The following is a 17857-nucleotide window of genomic DNA, read 5'->3' as shown; positions in this document are numbered from 1 at the left end:
AAGAAGGCAATTATATCCAACAGTGCATAAAGAAGAAAAAAAAGTCACACAGTACAAACCAGCTTTAAAGAAATATATTTATTTAAAACTTACACTGAGACAATTAGTAGCTTTAACAGAGAACAAGATAGCTTCAGGAACATAAAATGAGCTATTTTACAATGTAATGTCTCAAGGTGTTCTAACTATTACATCTCCTCTGACTTAAAGGGAAATAGTGAAGATTACATTTTCAGTAGAGTAGGGACCTGGATACTACTAGCCCAAAAAACTCACTGCATCAACTCAAACTAAATGTTTATTTTACAAATAACTCAACGAGCCCAAGCACATGGATCATAAAGTCTTCAAACACCTAGCAAGCCCTACTTTTCACGAGTGCATTATGCAGGAGGATTAAGTTAGCAAGTGCTCTGCAGTCTGTGCTTCAATGTAAGACATTCGTAGTGATGGTCACTGAGTAAGACAAAAAGCCCTACAAATGTAATAAACAGCAGTGATTTTGCTATCTAATTAAATTCCTTGAAGCAAAATGACTACTAGGTTATATTACTGTTATTATATTACATCACTCAACTATGAGCTGTTCTGTTTTCAATGACCGAACATACGTTATAATAACAAAAACAAAAAAGGACTATTCTCAAGAAAGTAACAAACTGGAGTGATGAACTGTGCCAAAATGTTTGAGAGTTCAGGAGAGACTGAATTGTTTCTCAAATATTTTATAGTTAAAGCACCCTCTGGTGTAGACAGAGTACTTGGTTTACAGTAATGTAAACTTTCAAAGACATGAAATGTGGCCAGTATACTATATTTAAACTTAATTTGAGAAAAGTACCAAAAAAGAAGTCCCTTTAGTAATGCTTGATTAGACCAAATAACTAAAACATACCATTTAGCTCACCTGTCTACATACAGTATAGTATTGATATTAGAATTACAAAGCAGAAAATGAAGTATTTTAAACATACCACATGCTACACTAGTCAAGAGGTAAGGAGGAAAAGTTAGCCCTAGAAACTGCCTTACCAGCAGCCTGACGGGTTTAAAAAAACAAAAACACACAAATCTTCCATAAACACTATCTTTCCAGCTTCAAACTTCTGTTCTATATTAAAAAGGTATATTTAAATTTTTTGGTCCCAGAAATACTATATAAAACCAGGTGATCAAAACAAAACTTATGTCATGAATTTTAAGAGTTTTTAGCAAAAAAGTTATTTTTGAACTGGCACAGCAAACGCAAAGTTGAATATCACGATACACAAGACTAATCATGCAAACAACTGTAAGTGGGATGTGTTACTTAAACACTAAGCTCATGACTGACATTCTCAATATATACCACTGATTTTTTTTTTAAGCCATGGTGCGGTAGATATAGTTCAAGGATACCCATTCTAAGATGTAAGTAGCCTCACTCAAAGTTATGTAACTATTACTTTTTGGTATAATGACTTCCTCTTTCTTCTACAAACAAAAGGAAAGCAACAAAACAAAGGTTTGCTTGAATACGCATTAAGCTGTCTTGCTAAAGTCATATTTTTAACTGCTTACATTACCAAAAAGAATCTTTTAAGTTTTCTCATCAACAAGGAAACTTCTTTCCCAAGAAGCTATTTTAGGCCTAATCCTTGTAATTAGAACCTTTCCAAATACTCTGGGAAGTTATTTCCAGTTAAGAATTTCAGAATGTCAGCCTTGAACAGATTTAAGCAAATCTGGTTTCTTTCCTTATTAACAAGTTAGTTAGGATATTTCAGAAACACAAGTTATTGATGTGAAATTACACATGTGAATTCAAATATAAAAATTAGAAATTCAGGAAAACCTGCACACATCATCATGCAATGAAGGACTTACCCCTTCTTTTCAGCCGTGGCCTAGGCTGCCTGCTAAGTTAAAAAACAACAGTTTCAATCAAGGTTTTAAAACCAGATTATGCCTAAATCTTATGAGTTATAATTTCTGTCACATCATGTGAAAAAAAAACACAACCCCACAAATGACTTGGTAATGATTATCTCAGAAGACAGCTCTGAGAACAAAAAAAAAACACATCACATCCTTCCAGTGAAAAACTGTTATTGTAGTGAGATACTAAATTATTTAAACACAATCAACAAAAGGAAGTTTGTTAGCATAGTCTATTGGAGAGAAATGAGAACTCCATTTAATAAGCTTCATTTAATGATTCTGTCTTACATGCATAGACCTCTCACAACTAAGAATTAGTGCTTCTCAGAATCCAAATGGCTTTTATTAAAATAACTACCAAGAAATGGAAATTGAGAAAAAGGTAGTAGTGGGGTAAAATAATATATCCTTATATGTAGAAATAGACTTGCAGTTTCTCACGCCCACTCTAGTCTAAATTAAATGGATTTAAAGTTGATTTTCAACACATTTATTAAAAACTTTTCACCTAGGCAGGGACACTAATTTAAAAATTTCAAGTTCTTAGTATAGAGCCCAAGACCTAAAACTATTAGTCTTACAGCAAATAGCCAAAATTTCTGGTTGTGCTTTTCTCTTTTGGTATTTGATCACTAACAAGAAGATTAACTATAATGGACTAGGGGGAAAAAAAAAATCACTGCACTTGGAATTTGATTTCCAGAATGGTATTCCAAAATGTCTAAGAAGGTAAAGACAATCCTTAAGAAACAGGATAAATCATTGGGCAGGTGGCTCTTTGGGAGGCCAAGGTGGGAGGGTTGCTTGAGGAAAGGAGCTTGAGACCAGCCTGGCCAATAAGGTGAGACCTCATATCTTAAAAAAAACAAAACAAAACCACAACAAAAACAGGAAAACCACATTGTAAGCTGTTAGGAATCCTTTATACTAACCGAGCATTAAAGTCAATTTGAGGGCCAGGCATGGTGGCTCACGCCTGTAATCCCAGCGCTTTGGGAGGCTGAGGTGGGAGGATCACGAGGTCAGGAGTTCGAAACCAGCCTAACTAACATGGTGCGACCCCATCTCTATTAAAAATACAAAAATTAGCCGGGCGTGGTGGCACGCGCCTGCATTCCCAGCTACTCAGGAGGCTGAGGCAGGAGAATCGCATGAGCCCGGGAGGTGGAGGTTGCAGTGAGCTGAGATTGCGCCACCCCAGCCTGAGTGACAAAGCGAGACTCTGTTTCAAAAAAAAGAAAAAAAAAAGTTAATTTGAGGCCAGGCGTGGTGGATCACACCTGTAATCCCAGCACCTTGGGAGGCTGACACGGGTGGATCTCCTGAGCCCAGGAGTTGGAGACCAGCCTCTGCAACATAGCGAAACCCCTGTCTCTACCAAAAATACAAAAAAAAAATTAGCTGGGCATGGTGGCGCATGCCTGTAGTCCCAGCTACTCAGTAGGCTGAGATGGGAGGATGGCTTGCGTCCAGGAGGTGGAGGTTGTAGTGAGCCAAGATTGTACCACTGCAGTCCAACCTGGGAGGACAAAGTGAGACCCCATCCCCCCACCCCCCCCAAAAAAAGAGTCAACTTGAGTGCTAACTTTTATAAAGCTCAGGAGACATAAGATAATTAGAACAATGTATAAAACTAAATAAAAGATAGCTTCAGTGATCTTTTTAATTTTTATTTCAGACACTGTGTTTCTGTCACCCAGGGTAGTGGGGCATGATCACGGCTCACTTCACCCTCAACCTCCCCAGGCTCTGCTGATCCTCCCACCTTGGCCTCAGGTAGGAAGGACTACAGGCACGTGCCAGCTACCACACTCAGCTAATTTTTGTACTTTTTGTAGAGACAGGGTCTTGCTATGTTTCCCAGGCTGGTCTTGAACTCTTGGGCTCAAAATCTGCCCACCTCAGCCTCCCACAAAGTGCTGGGATTACAGTCAGGAGCCACCGTGCCCAGCCCATAAACCTTTAAAAGCCAAAATTACGTACCCAGATTTGGTATCCTAGGCTCAGGCAAAGTTTAAAAGTGTAGGGCAACTGGATAAAACATAACAATCAGAAATAATAAGGCTTCTCTTTAGCAACATTTCTCTAAATTATGACTTCCCATTTTGGGAAAAAAAAAAGTTTCTTGTACAAAGGAATAATGGGTTGGGCGCGGTGGCTCACGCCTGTAATCCCAGCACTTTGGGAGGCTGAGGTGGGTGGATCACCTGAGGTCAGGAGTTCAAGACCAGCCTGACCAACATGGTGAAACCCCGTCTCTACTAAAAGTACAAAAATTAGCCGGGCATGGTGGTGGGTACTTGTAATCCCAGCTACCCGGGATGCTGAGGCAAGAGAATCACTGGAACCCGGCAGGCAGAGGTTGCAGTGAGCCAAGATTGCACCACTGCACTCCAGCCTGGGCAACAAGAGCAAGCCTCTGTCTCAAAAAAAAAAAAAAAAAACAAAAAAAAAACACAAAGGAATAATGATTCTATATAATATACATTAGAGCAAAAATTAAAATGGAAGGCATTGAGTGTCGATTGTCATAGGCATTATTTATACTCATTAACATATCCTCAAGTAATCCTGCAACTCCTGAAAAAAATGTTTAAAATTTTAAATGCCTTTAATTTCTCAGTCTACACTAATACTTTTCTTCTTAGAGAAAACAAAATTCACACATGTAACTTGCTCTGTATTTAGTCAATTAGCTAAAGATCTATACTTTTGCCAACTACCCTCAGCTCAGATTGAAGGCTTAGTCTATAAACAGTTGCTAATGAAAAATATTCAAAAAATGCATGAGCCAATCAAAAATTACTCATCAGTCACATCTTCTAGGAATGAAAGTGGCACTTCTAGATAAACATAAGAAAATATCAATGCAAACATTCTCAAATTATCTTGCTGAAATATTGAGTGTTTTCATCCAAATTTCAGTCTCACTATTGCACATGCCTCCTGCAGATGAGGGCTCAATGCAGAAGTCAGATCTTGCCAAAACCAATCATTTCATAAAAAAATCAAAAAGAATATCAAAGTAAATGTGCAAATAAAATTGGTGCTTAAAGCATGTTCAAAACATAAGTCCCCAAGACAAAGGAGTTATAACTCAATTGGCAGGAAAACAGCTAAGCAACTACACCTGATTTTCCCACTTGTCCTTAGTAAGATCTTACTTAGCTAGCACAAACAAACAAACCAAAGACAAAAATTGCAAGCTAACAAAATGACCATGTATTGAACTGAGTTTCCCATTCTTTAGTTTTTAACTCTATTTCCTTTATATGGGGTAATAATCAGTTCACGTAGAAAATAAGTTATCGACATACTTTTTCAAGTAACAGCCTGGATATCTTCAGCTTCACGAAACGGGTATAACAGTTTTAATTGGCACGCTTGAGAGAACCTAGCATTCTATCTGAGAGCTTGGCACTCGCCGCATGTTCAGGGCGTGACGATGTATCTCTTGCATCTGTCTGATGCGGTCCTTCTGCCACATCAGGTTTTGAGGCATAGGATATCTCTGTGTGCCATGCAAGTACCGGTATGGGATCCTCACGTGACAAGCAGTGGCTCTACAACGAGGTTGTGGCATAGGAGGAAGAAGCATCCACCTCTTCCTCTCAGCACAGTATCGGTAGGCTTCTTTCCGATACTGTTTATCAATATCATCGCTGTTTTTCCAGCCTCCTATAATGAAGACATCATCTTTGTAATAGCAAATGGCTGCTCCTTCAATGCTTAGGACTTCTGGAGGCAAGCTTTCAAGGATCTCATCAGACACTTGGCTGGCAATTTTTCTTACTGCTTCTTCGTTTTCTAAACAATAACTCTTGGGGCAACATGATGCTGTCTGATAAAAGTTTGAATTGACCACAGACATTTGGAAAAAGCAGTAATTGTCAATAAGGGGCAAAGATTCCACATCTTGCCACTGTCGAGTCTCTGTATCATAGCAAGTAATTACAGCCTTTAATCCATCTTCAGTGTCCCGGTCTACAGGAGTGCGGGCGGCAATGTATACAAACCGGTCTTCAATGGCTAGTGCTTTGACATCTCGAAGAATCTTTGGTGCCGATTCCAAGTTGTGCCATTTATCAAGCTCAGGATTATAAACAGTCACATCTTTAAAACCAGGACTAAAGTTGCCATGTCCTCCAATGCTATAGAGCTTCCCTTTGACTTCTGTTAGTCCAAAAGAATGCTTTCTTGTCATCAGACTACAAACATGTTCCCAAGTATTCAAATTTGGGTTATACCTTTCAACAGTTTTAGCAAACCCTGGCTCCATTGATCCAGCAACATACACGTAGGATTCTGTTACTGCAACAGCATGTCCATCAAGGTGATTATGAATATGTGGCAGGTTTACCCATCTGTCCTCATCAACAAAATATCCCACACATTCACTTAAATAGTCCCCTCCTTCTGACACACCTCCAATAACCATGATCACATCCATGTTTTGCCCATAACGAGGCAATAGTGAGACATGAGAAGTGGGGTGCTGGCATGTGCCCGATTGTATATTCTCAGCTCTCAGAGCATGTCTCTCCACTGCGTCAGCCACCAACTTGACACAAACTTCATTATTGGCTACCAGCCTCTCTGGTTTGACATGTCGAGTAAGGTAGGTAGGTTTCATCTGGGACAACCTGAGCAATTTAAAAAGTTCTTCAAAGTATCTCTCTCTCTCTTCAGCATTTCTCTGAACCCATTTCAAAACGGTTTCAAAGAGAACCTCTTCAGAATCAACTGTAATTTCCAAATCTGAAAGCCAGTCTCTAATGAGATGGAAAGGTAACGTATAAAATTCTTCATCCTGAATCACTTTGTGGAAATTTCTCCGTATCATATCAGCAGCCTTCAGAGCAAGTTGGCTCAGGGTGTACATGTGGGCTAAGCTATGAATTGCCACACAATTTGAGAGATGAAGTTTTTTCTTGAGAAATTCTCCACAAAATTCTTTTAAACGAATGAGTAGGAACCTAAAATCAAGAAAAAGAGAAAAGATTAATTTTTCAAATGTGCGTATTTTATGTGGTTACTTTTTTGTTTTTTCAGACAGGGTCTCACTCTGCCACCCAGGCTGGAGTGCAGTGGTGTGATCTCGGCTCACTGCAACCTTTACCTCCTGGGTTCCAGCAATTCTCCTGCCTCAGCTTCCTGAGTTGCTGGGGTGTGCCACCACATCCAGCTAATTTTTGTATTTTTAGTAGAGACAGGGTTTCACCATATTGGCCATGCTGGTCTTGAACTCCTGACCTCAAAGTGGTTTGCCTGCCTCGGCCGCCCAAAGTGCTGGGATTACAGGTGTGAGCCACTGTGCCTGGCCATGGCCTACATTAAAAAATATATATTTTATATATATATATATTATTTTTTTGTAGAGATGGGGTCTCCCTATATTGTCTACACTGGTCTTGAACTCCTTGCTTTAAGCAATCCTCCTGCCTCTGCTTCCCAAAGTGTTTGGGATTACAGGTGTGAGCCACCACACCCAGTGTATGGTCACATTTTGAGAGCATCTAAATTATACATATTGAAATAGTTAATCTCACTTTATACACAAAATCTGAAAAAAAAAAAAAAAAAGAAAACCCACCACCAAATTAGAAAATATTGTGCTGGAAAAGTATGTTTAAAAGCACACACTTTGGGAGGCCGAGACGGGCGGATCACAAGGTCAGGAGATCAAGACCATCCTGGCTAACACGGTGAAACCCCATCTCTACTAAAAAATACAAAAAACCAGCCGGGCGAGGTGGCAGGCGTCTGTAGTCCCAGCTACTTGGGAGGCTGAGGCAGGAGAATGGTGTGAACCCCGGGATGCGGAGCTTGCAGTGAGCTGAGATCTGGCCACTGCACTCCAGCCTGGGCGACAGAGCGAGACTCCATCTCCAAAAAAAAAAAAAAAAAAAAAAAAAAAAAAAAAAGCACATATAGGCTAGGCGCAGGGGCTCACACCTATAATCCCAGCACTTTGGGAAGTTGAGGATCGCTTGAATCAGGAGTTCAAGACTAGCCTGGGAAACATGGCAAAACCAAGTCTCTTAAAAAAAGGCACATGGCCGGGCGCAGTGGCTCACACCTGTAATCCCAGGACTTTGGGAGGCTGAGGCAGGCAGATCACTTGAGGTCAGGAGTTTGAGACCAGGCTGGCCAACAACAGGGTGAAACCCTGTCTCTAATAAAAATACAAAAATTAGCTGGGCATGGTGGGGAGCACCTGTAATCCCAGCTACTTGGGAGGCTGAGGCAGGAGAATCACTTGAATCTGGGAGGCAGAGGTTGTAGGGGGCTGAGATTGCGCCACTGCACTCCAGGTTGGGTGACAGAGCAAGACTCCGTCTCAAAAAAAAAAAAAACAACAAAACAAACAAACAAAAAAAAACAACAAAAAAAGCACATATAGAGCTGGGCATGGAGATGCATGCCTGTAGTCTCAGCTACTCAGGAGGCTTAGGCAAGAGGATTGGCTGAGGTCAGCAGTTCAAGGCTGCAGTAAGCTATAATCGTGCCTGTGAATAGCCACTGCACTCCAGCCTGGGCAACACAGAAAGACTGTCTCTTAAAAAAAAGCATATATAGGCCGAGTGCAGTGGTTCACACCTGTAATCTCAGCACTCTGGGAGGCCAAGGCAGGCGGATCATGAGGTCAGGAGTTCGAAACCAGCCTGGCCAACAGGGTGAAACCTCGTCTCTACTAAAAATACAAAAAAAATAGCTAGGCGTGGTGGCAGGCAACTGTAATCCCAGCAACTCCAGAGGCTGAGGCAGGAGAATAGCTTGAACTCGGGAGGCAGCAGTTGCAGTGAGCTGAGATAGCGCCACTGTACTCCAGCCTAGGCAACACAGCGAGATTCTGTCTCAAGAAAAAAAAAATAAATAAAAGCATATATAAAAATCTTATTTATGTATAAAATATAAAGTATTATTTATATTATATAGTTTATATAATTACATATCATATATGTGAAACACATACATATACATACACATAGACATATATAAAAACACAAAATAGAGTTTTTATTTTAAGAGACAGGGTTTCACTATGCTGCAGTGGCTATTCACAGGTGTGATCACAGTGCGCTACAGTCCCAAACTCCTGGGCTCAAGCAATCCTTCTGCCTCAGCTTCCAGAGTAGCAGGGACTACAGGCACATGCCACTGTGTCTGGCTGGAGGTTTTTTCTTTTTTTTTTTTTGAGACAGAGTTTCGCTCTTGTTGCCCAAGCTGGAGTGCAATGGCATGATCTTGGCTCACTGCAACCTCTGCCTCCTGGGTTCAAGCGGTACTCCTGCCTCAATCTCCCGAGTAGCTAGGATTACAGGCGCATGCCACCATGTTTGGCTAACTTCTTGTATTTTCAGTAGAAATGGGGTTTCACCATGTTTGCCAGGCTGGTCTCAAACTCCTTACCTCAGGTGATCCACCTGCCTCGCCCTCCCAAAGTGCTGGGGTTACAGGCCTGAGCCACCACGCCCAGCCACACACTTTATTTTCACTTTAATTTGTCCTTGGCAAAGGCAAATCCCTATCCAAATTTGTCTTTGCCATCCTTCCCTAATTCCTTGCTAGTCACCAGCCTCTCTCTCTCTTTTTTTTTTTTGAGACAGATCAGATTCTCACCGTTACCCAGGCTGGAGTGCAGTGGTGCAATCATGGCTCACTGCAGCCTCGACCTCCTGGGCTCAAGTGATTCTCCCACCTTAACTTCCCAAGTTGCTGGTACTACAGGAACACGCCACCATGCTCAGATATATATATATATATATTTTCCCCCCGAGATGGAGTTTCGCTCTTACTGCCCAGGCTGAAGTGCAATGGCGCAATCTTGGCTCACTGCAACCTCTGCCTCCTGGGTTCAAGCGATTCTCCTGCCTCAGTCTCCCTAGTAGCTAGGATTACAGGCACCTGCCACCATGCCCAGCTAATTTTTTGTATTTTTAAAGACAGGGTTTCATCATGTTGACCAGGCTGGTCTCGAACTCTTGACCTCAGGTGATCCACCCATCTGGGCCTCCAAAGTGCTGGGATTACAGGCGTGAGTCACCACGCCTGGCCACCCAGATAATTTTTTTTGGTGTATTTTTTTTGTAGAGACAAGGTTTTGCCATGTTAGCCAGACTGGTCTCAAACTCCTGAGCTCAAGCAATCTGCCTACTTTAGTGCTGAGATTACAGGTGTGAGCCACCAGGCCCAGCCCACCAGCCTCTTCTTAAATGAAACAGGGTCTCAGTGAAGGGACTTTATGGTATAAAGAAACAGCCAGGCAGGAACTTCTCAGGGGGTCTGTTCGGTCAGATATCAGACGGAAGGCCCTCCCATCCCTTACTCAGATCTAGGCTTTCTGCTAGAGGTTTTATTTTATTTTAAAATTTTTCTCCAGGATCATAGATTCAAGTTGCCCTGAATATATACTCCCTGTGTCGGAGACAGTTTTTTTTTTTTTTTTTTTTTTTTTTTGAGACGGAGTCTTGCTCTGTCACCCAGGCTGGAGTGCAGTGGCCGGATCTCAGCTCACTGCAAGCTCCGCCTCCCGGGTTCACGCCATTCTCCTGCCTCAGCCTCCCGAGTAGCTGGGACTACAGGCGCCCGCCACCTCGCCCGGCTAGTTTTTTTTTTGTATTTTTAGTAGAGACAGGGTTTCACCGTGTTAGCCAGGATGGTCTCGATCTCCTGACCTCGTGATCCGCCCGTCTCGGCCTCCCAAAGTGCTGGGATTACAGGCTTGAGCCACCGCGCCCGGCCCGGAGACAGTTTTTAATCTCATCACCAGAGCTTTTTCTTTGGGTAGCCAGAGGGAATGGGGTACTGAGATTTGTCCTGAACTGGGTTCTCATCAAAGCAGGGATACAAAGCAAACTCAAACACCTGAAGAAGCTGAAAACAAAACAAAAACACAACAAAAAAACATGTGTAGGGTTGGGCGCAGTGGTTCAGGCCGGGTGCAGTGGCTCAGGCCTGTAATCCCAACACTTTGGGGGACGGAGGCAGGAGGATCATTTGAGGTCAGGAGTTTGAGACCAGCCTGGCTAACATGGTGAAACCTTGTCTCTACTAAAACTACAAAAAGTAGGCCAGGCGTGGTGGCTCACGCCTGTAATCCCAGCACTTTGGGAGGCTGAGGTGGGTGGATCACCTGGGGTCAGGAGTTCGAGACCAGCCTGGCCAACATGATGAAACCCCGTCTCTACTAAAAATACAAAAAATTAGCTGGGCGTGGCAGCAGGTGCCTATAATCCTGGCTACTAGGGAGGCTGAGGCAGGAGAATCGCTTGAATTCAGGAGGTGGAGATTGCAGTAAGCTGAGCTCACGCCATTGCACTCCAGCGACAGAATGAGACGCTATCTCAAAACAAAAAACAAACAAAAATCAGCTGGACATGGTGGTGTGCATCTGTTATCCCAGCTACTCAGGAGCCTGAGGCACGAGAATTGCCTGAACCTGGGGGCAGAGGGTGTAGTGAGCTGAGATCATGCCACACTGCACTCCATCCTGGGTGACACAGTAAGACTCGGCTCCAAACAAAACAAAATGTGTAGGTTAAAAAACAAAGGAAAGTGATTTGGATGTAGTTGACTAAATATTGTCTGCTTACCTAAATCCATTTAAAGTTTAATTAAAAAAAAAAAAAAACGCAATCGTTTCAGACAGATTCATAAATCTGGCAGCAATCAGTCTGAGGATAGCCTATTTGAGACCACTGCTCTAAACAGACTAAGTCCCCAGAACGGAGAAGAACCTTAAACAAGAATCACTTCATTGGTTCAGGCCTCTCCCAATTCAGTAACCATTTATTATTAGTGACTGTGCTTAGTAACTGTCTTAACTATGATATGAAAATGAATAAGGCAGGCTCCCTCTACCCTTTTAAGAGAACATATCATTTTAGGGATAAAGCAAAGACAAAGTAGAGTGGTAAGGGATATAGTGGCTCCCAGACATGTCTGGGTGCCAGTGTCACCTGATTCCCAGGCTGCCCTGGGCTCCTAGTTTTAGCAGGCACTCCAGGTAATTCGGAGACAAATTCCTGTAGGTGTCTCGAAAAAATGCTCTATGCAAATAGCTGTTGGCCGGGCGCGGTGGCTCAAGCCTGTAATCCCAGCACTTTGGGAGGCGGGTGGATCACGAGGTCAGGAGATCGGGACCATCCTGGCTAACATGGTGAAACCCTGTCTCTACTAAAAATACAAAAAACTAGCCGGGCGTGGTGGCGGGCGCCTGTAGTCCCAGCTACTTGGGAGGCTGAGGCGGGAGAATGGCATGAACCCGGGAGGCAGAGTTTGCAGTGAGCCGAGATCACGCCACTGCACTCCAGCCTGGGAGACACAGCGAGACTCCGTCTCAAAAAAAAAAAAAAAAGAAAATAGCTGTCATACACTAGGCATCTGTCATGTGAGGGGCATCGTGCACATCCTATTATTATGTTTCTGATCCTCATAAGTGTCCAGTGAGGCAGGCATGATCACCAACAGACATATGTATTTAGGGGTTGGTGGGCGGGGGAGGGTCCTGCCTCAGAGTTGATGGGAAGATTAAATGTGATGGTTGCAGAGCACTTTGAACAGTGCCTGACAAAAGTTATTGGCTTAGCTGCTGATAGATGGAGAGAAGTTAAAGAGTTTTTAGTAAAAATGCCTGGAGTATCCTCTCCTCTCCTCTAACTCCCTAATAGAGCAGGGGCAAATCTGACAAACTCAAGATGATATGACAGAATCAAACATAGCTTTGAGTAAGTGCAATGACCCTTTTCTACCCATTTTCATGCAACAAACCTCTCTCCCTCAGAGCTATGCCCATCCCACTCCACCTTCTCATTGATGACCCAGCCTCTTGAGAAAACAGACAATCAAGCAGGAACTTCATCTTCCCACCACCCAATCCACCAGCAGTTGCACCCTAAACTTTGCAGTCCAACCGTTCCAATTTTAATATGGATTCTACACTGAAGAATAACCAGAATATTTCACCCCAAAATATACTTATTTGACATATTCCGAGGGGCCGAAACCACAGGAATAGCTTTGAAGAGCTGTCTTTTGTGGGGGAGATTTGCATCTGCAGAGAAAATCTACATTGATGAGGTAAACAGCAAGGAAAACAGGGATGCAAATAGGCTTTCTCCGAGGCCCTCCCTCACTCAGATCAAGGAAAGATGCACTCAGGAAAAACTAAGGAGGCGAAAGACTGACACTTTAAAAGATCTGACAGAAACTTTTCCCACAGGCTACATCCATTTTTTCTGACAGCTGCTGCCTGTGAGGTTTCACCAGCATAACAGGACAGCCTGTGCTTGCCAAGCTTTCCTCTTCTGGCTCTCCCATAACCTGTCTTGATGCATTCCAAACCCCTATTCTTTCTATAACCACAGAATAGTATAAAAACTTCAGTCACCCTTAGAGTTTTCATATTTTGTATGACTCTCGAGCACAAATGTGCCTGTAATAATCTGCTATGGTTTTCTCTGCCCTATATAACCTGTCTTTTATTATAAGAATGCCAGCTGTGGCCGGGCGCGGTGGCTCATGCCTGTAATCCCAACACTTTGGGATGCCAAGGCGAGCAGATCACGAGGTCAGGAGTTTGAGACCAGCCTGGCCAACACAGTGAAACCCTATCTCTACTGAAAATACAAAATTAGCCAGGCGTGGTGGCAGATGCCTGTAATCCCAGCTACCTGAGAGGCTGAGGCAGGAGAATCGCTTGAACCCAGGAGGCAGAGGTTGCAGTGAGCCGAGATTGCACCATTGCACTACAGCCTGGGAAACAAAGAGACTCTGTCTCAAAAAAAAAAAAAAAAAAAAAAAAAAAAAAAAAAAAGAATGTCAGCTGCGACCCCTTTATGAAGGGGAGGAAAGGGATCACCCCTCTTCCACCCCTACAGTTCCCTTCTTGGTTGCAAGGACTCTACTCCTGCAATTATTTTCCCCTGCTCCTGTAACACCAATTACTCATCTTCTACTGAATTATTTTCAGCAGCACACAGACATGCTCTAGTATCTCTTACCTTGGTGGGATTGTCCCCCAAAACGTTTACATATGTGTACCATTTTTCTGATCCTCTTTATAAAGCAAGGCTAAACTAGCTCTTGTCAATGGCATCTCTGACCTGCAACCATCACTTATGGGTTGACAGAGTTGACATGATTGGCTGCTCTCTCCTTGATATTCTTCCTTTCTATGTTTCCATGAGATCAATCTCCTCTTTAAGATTCTTTTTTTTTTTTTTTTTTTTTGAGACCAAGTCTCACTCTGTCGCCCAGGCTGGGGTACAGTGGGGCAATCTCAGCTCACTGCAACCTCCACCTCCCGGGTCAAAGCAATTCTCCTGCCTCAGCCTCCCGAGTAGTTGGGATTAGAGGCACCTGCCACCACACCCTGTTAATTTTTGTATTTTTTTGAGACGGAGTCTCGCTCTGTCGCCCAGGCTGGAGTGCAGTGGCATGATCTCGGCTCACTGCAATCTCCACCTCCTGGGTTCCCACCATTCTCCTGCCTCAGCCTCCTGAGTAGCTGGGACTATAGACGCCTGCCACCACGCCTGGCTAATTTTTCTTTTTTTTTTTTTAGTAGAGTCGGGGTTTCACCATGTTAGCCAGGATGGTCTCGATCTTCTGACCTCGTGATCCGCCTGCCTCAGCCTCCCAAAGTGCTGGGATTACAGGCGTTAAGTCACCACGCCCGGTCTAACTTTTGTATTTTTAGTAGAGATGGGGTTTCATCATGTTGGCCAGGCTGGTCTCGAACTCCTGACCTCAAGTGATCCATTTGCCTTGGCCTACCAAAGTGCTGGGATTACAGGCGTGAGCCACCTCGCCCAGCCGGCTATTTTACATTCTAGAGAACCCCAGGGCCCTGTCTTGCCTACCCTCTCCCCACTACCCCTTTTCTATGTATACTCCCTAAGTAATACCATCCAGTCCCAAGGCTTTAGCTACCATTTATATGCTAATTTTCCCCAATCTGTATCTCTAGCTCCCAGGGGCTTCCCAGCAATCTCCTTAACCAAATCCAAAAACTCCTGCTCTTACTCCCAAACCTGCTCTTCTGCAATCTTCCACATCTTTATAATTCCATCCTTCCCATTGCTTGGGTCAAAAAGGTAGCAGTCTTTTCCCTTATACCCCACATCAAATGCATCAGCAAATTCATCTCATCTACCTTCAAAATGTATCTGGAACCAGAGCACTTCTCATCACCTTTACTTCTCCCTCCTAATCGAAGCCTCCACCACCACTGCCACAACCTCCTACTCTAGTCTCTCTGCGTCTGCCCTTGGTGCCCCCTCCTCCCCAATGCCACATCCTTTGTTCTTTTTTTTGAGACAGTCTCGCTGTCAGCCAGGCTGAAGTGCAGTGGCGCAATCTCGGCTTACTGCAACCTCAGCCTCCCGCCTTCCCAGTCTCAAGCGATTCTTGTGCCTCAGCCTCCCCAACAGCTGGGATTACAGGCACGCCACCATGCCTGGATAATTTTTGTATGTTTAGTAGAGACGGGGGTTTCACCATGTTGGCCAGGCTGGTCTCGAACTCCTTACCTCAAGCATCCACCCACCTCAGCCTCTCAAAGTGATGAGATTATAGGCATGGGCCACCGGGCCTGGCTGCCACATCCTTTTTTCAACACAGCACTATTCATCAAGTCAGACTGCATCATTCCTCCACCCCAAACCTTCCCATTTCTATCAGAGTAAAAGCTCATGTCCTTCCACAGACCATCAAGGCCCTATGGGATCTGGATCCATGCCCATTACCATCCTGAGGCTTCTCCTGTTCCTCTCACCCTGCATCCCTTTGATACAGCCACACTGGCTCCCCGCTGTTCTCTAACATACAGACAAGCTCCACCTCAGAGCCTCTGTACCTGTGTCCCCTACCTGACACAGTCTACCTTATCTCCTTTGGTTCTTAGCAAAACATCTTCTTCATAGGACATTCTCTATCCACGCAATTTGACAAACACTTCCTCTCCCCCAGCACTTTCTATGTACTCCCCCCATGCTTTATTTTTCATCAGTGATAACAATCATCCAACAGGCTACATATACTTAACAATCATCCAACAGGCTATACATTTTACTTATTTACCGTCTATCTACCAGCGTAAGTGCGATAAGGAAAAGGACTTTTGTCTGTTTTGATCACTGCTGAAACCCTAGCACCTTAGAATCCCGCATCTGAGCTGATGCGTAATCGGCGCTCAACAGGCATTTTTGTTAAGGAATCTGTAAAATGATAATTGCCAAAACAAATGCCTCTCCATCTCTATAAACGGTATTACCTGCCTGCTAACCAGTCTCTGGAGCATTCCTGCTCCCTACAATCCGTTTACCACAGTGGCAGAATAATATTAAAATATTTAAATCAGATCATTTATTTACTCAGTTTCCTATCACACTCAGTGAAATTCGAGCTCCTTATTCAAACGCATCTCACGCATCCTTCTTCCCTTCATCCACTAGATCCAGCGTCACTAGACTGTATTTTAATTCTCTAAGCCAAACTGGAGGCCTGAGGGCCTTTGCGCTGTCTGGAATATTCATTCCCCATCTTTGCACGGTCAGTTATTTTTTGACATTCAGAGGTCGGTCTAAACGTCACCTCCTCAGAAAGGTCTTTATTCAATCCCTAGCCTTTCACTCCTTTTGAACGTCAGCACAACGCTTACCACATACTGACTTTCCTTTCCATCACTTTTGTCCCACTACCTAGAATCTGAGCTCCTTGGGCGCGAGGCGCGACCTGACGGTGCATCCTCCTCGCCCACCGCGGTTGGCTGCCCCCCAGCACGCGCTCAGCGAGTGTGAACCCAATGCGTTCACTCAGGACTCGCGAGCTGCCGTGGCAGGCACTGCCCTCCCCTCCGCCGGCGAGCATCTCCCCCTCTCCGCGCCCGCCGCCCTCCGTACTCCCGCCCCCCTCGCCTACCTGTCGGCCAACTCCAGCACCTCGTGCACGCTGCCCGTGCTGACGCGGATGCGCCCGGTGTACATGTACTCGATAACGGCTTCCACAGTGTCGGGTTCGGGCCCCGGCTCGGAGCTCCACTTGCGCATCTCCACCCGTCCCGAGCGGGACTCGGAAAACTGGCCCGAGAGCAGGGGCGTGAAGTACTCGGTGGCGGCAGCCAGTACCGAGCGGTGGGCCCGGAACTCGCGGCCTCCAGCCCCGCCAAAGCACAGGGTAATGTCGCAGAAGAGGCCCTGGCGTCGCTGCTCGTTCTGCCGCCAGGACAGCTCTGAACAGTGAGAGCTGCACTCGAAATCCTCGGCTTCTGGGCCCGGATCGCCCCCGCTCGCCTCCATTGCAGAGATCCCTGGCCCAGGCCCGAAGTCCACCGTGCCGCTGCCTCGGACCTCGGCGGCCAGGCCTGCCGAGCCGGCAGCGGCCGTCTCCATGCTCTCCATCTCCAGCACCTGAAGAGATGCAGCCGCGGCCGCCGCCGCAGCCGCCGCCACTGCCGCAGCCGCCATCTTGACGCCGCCGCGCCCGGCCTCCGCAGCCTCGGAACTATGCGGCCGTTTGGTGCGACACAGAGGGATTCTGGGATTAAATAGTGCGCGCGGGGCGGAGCCGGGTAGCCCGCGGGCCGCGCATGCGCCGCCTTGCCTCCGGCAGCCCTGCCTGCCCTGGTAAGGTTCGGCTGTAACTGTCGCCCTGTCGGGATGACTTCGCCGCAGGCCTCCCCACGAGGACGTCGGTGCGAGGGTGGCTGGCTCCCTTTCCTTAGTGGGTAGCATGCTCTCTGCAGTCATTTTGTCGAGTAAAAGCCACCTAGACCATCACCTGTTGTTAAAGCCTTGAGTGGCAATACAGGATTTTTATAAGATCTAGCCTCAGCTAGGTGAATGAGAGATGAATGAGTTACTTGTTATCCGTTTTTTTTGTTTTTTGTTTTGTTTTGTTTGTTTGTTTTTGAGACGGAGTCTCTCTCTGTCGC

General features: G+C 44.9%; 1 protein-coding gene across 1 annotated transcript; it reads right to left on the bottom strand.

Moving 5' to 3' along the window:
* Nucleotides 1-63: 63 nt before the first annotated feature.
* KLHL11 (kelch like family member 11) lies at nt 64-17473 on the bottom strand. The gene is made up of 2 exons (XM_008012688.3): nt 16846-17473; nt 64-6896 (listed from the first exon to the last, which is right to left on the bottom strand). Exons 1-2 carry the CDS (start codon nt 17388-17390, stop codon nt 5315-5317), a joined length of 2127 nt encoding a protein of 708 aa, XP_008010879.1. The 5' UTR covers nt 17391-17473; the 3' UTR covers nt 64-5314.
* Between the last annotated feature and the right edge of the window lie 384 nt (nt 17474-17857).

The sequence above is a fragment of the Chlorocebus sabaeus genome, chromosome 16 (assembly GCF_047675955.1).
Source record: "Chlorocebus sabaeus isolate Y175 chromosome 16, mChlSab1.0.hap1, whole genome shotgun sequence".
NCBI classification, from domain to species: domain Eukaryota; kingdom Metazoa; phylum Chordata; class Mammalia; order Primates; family Cercopithecidae; genus Chlorocebus; species Chlorocebus sabaeus.
The sequence above is the reverse complement of the archived record's forward strand: the minus strand, read 5'-3'. Positions and strand labels throughout refer to the sequence as shown.

What these genes read in the sequence shown, in the direction of transcription:
- KLHL11 (XM_008012688.3), bottom strand. Translation starts at nt 17,390, where the DNA reads ATGGCGGCTGCGGCAGTGGCGGCGGCTGCGGCGGCGGCCGCGGCTGCA. An exon ending in GTGCTGGAGTTGGCCGACAG is followed by an intron (nt 6,897 to 16,845) that starts GTAGGCGAGGGG and finishes TCTTGATTTTAG; the next exon opens with GTTCCTACTCATTCGTTTAA.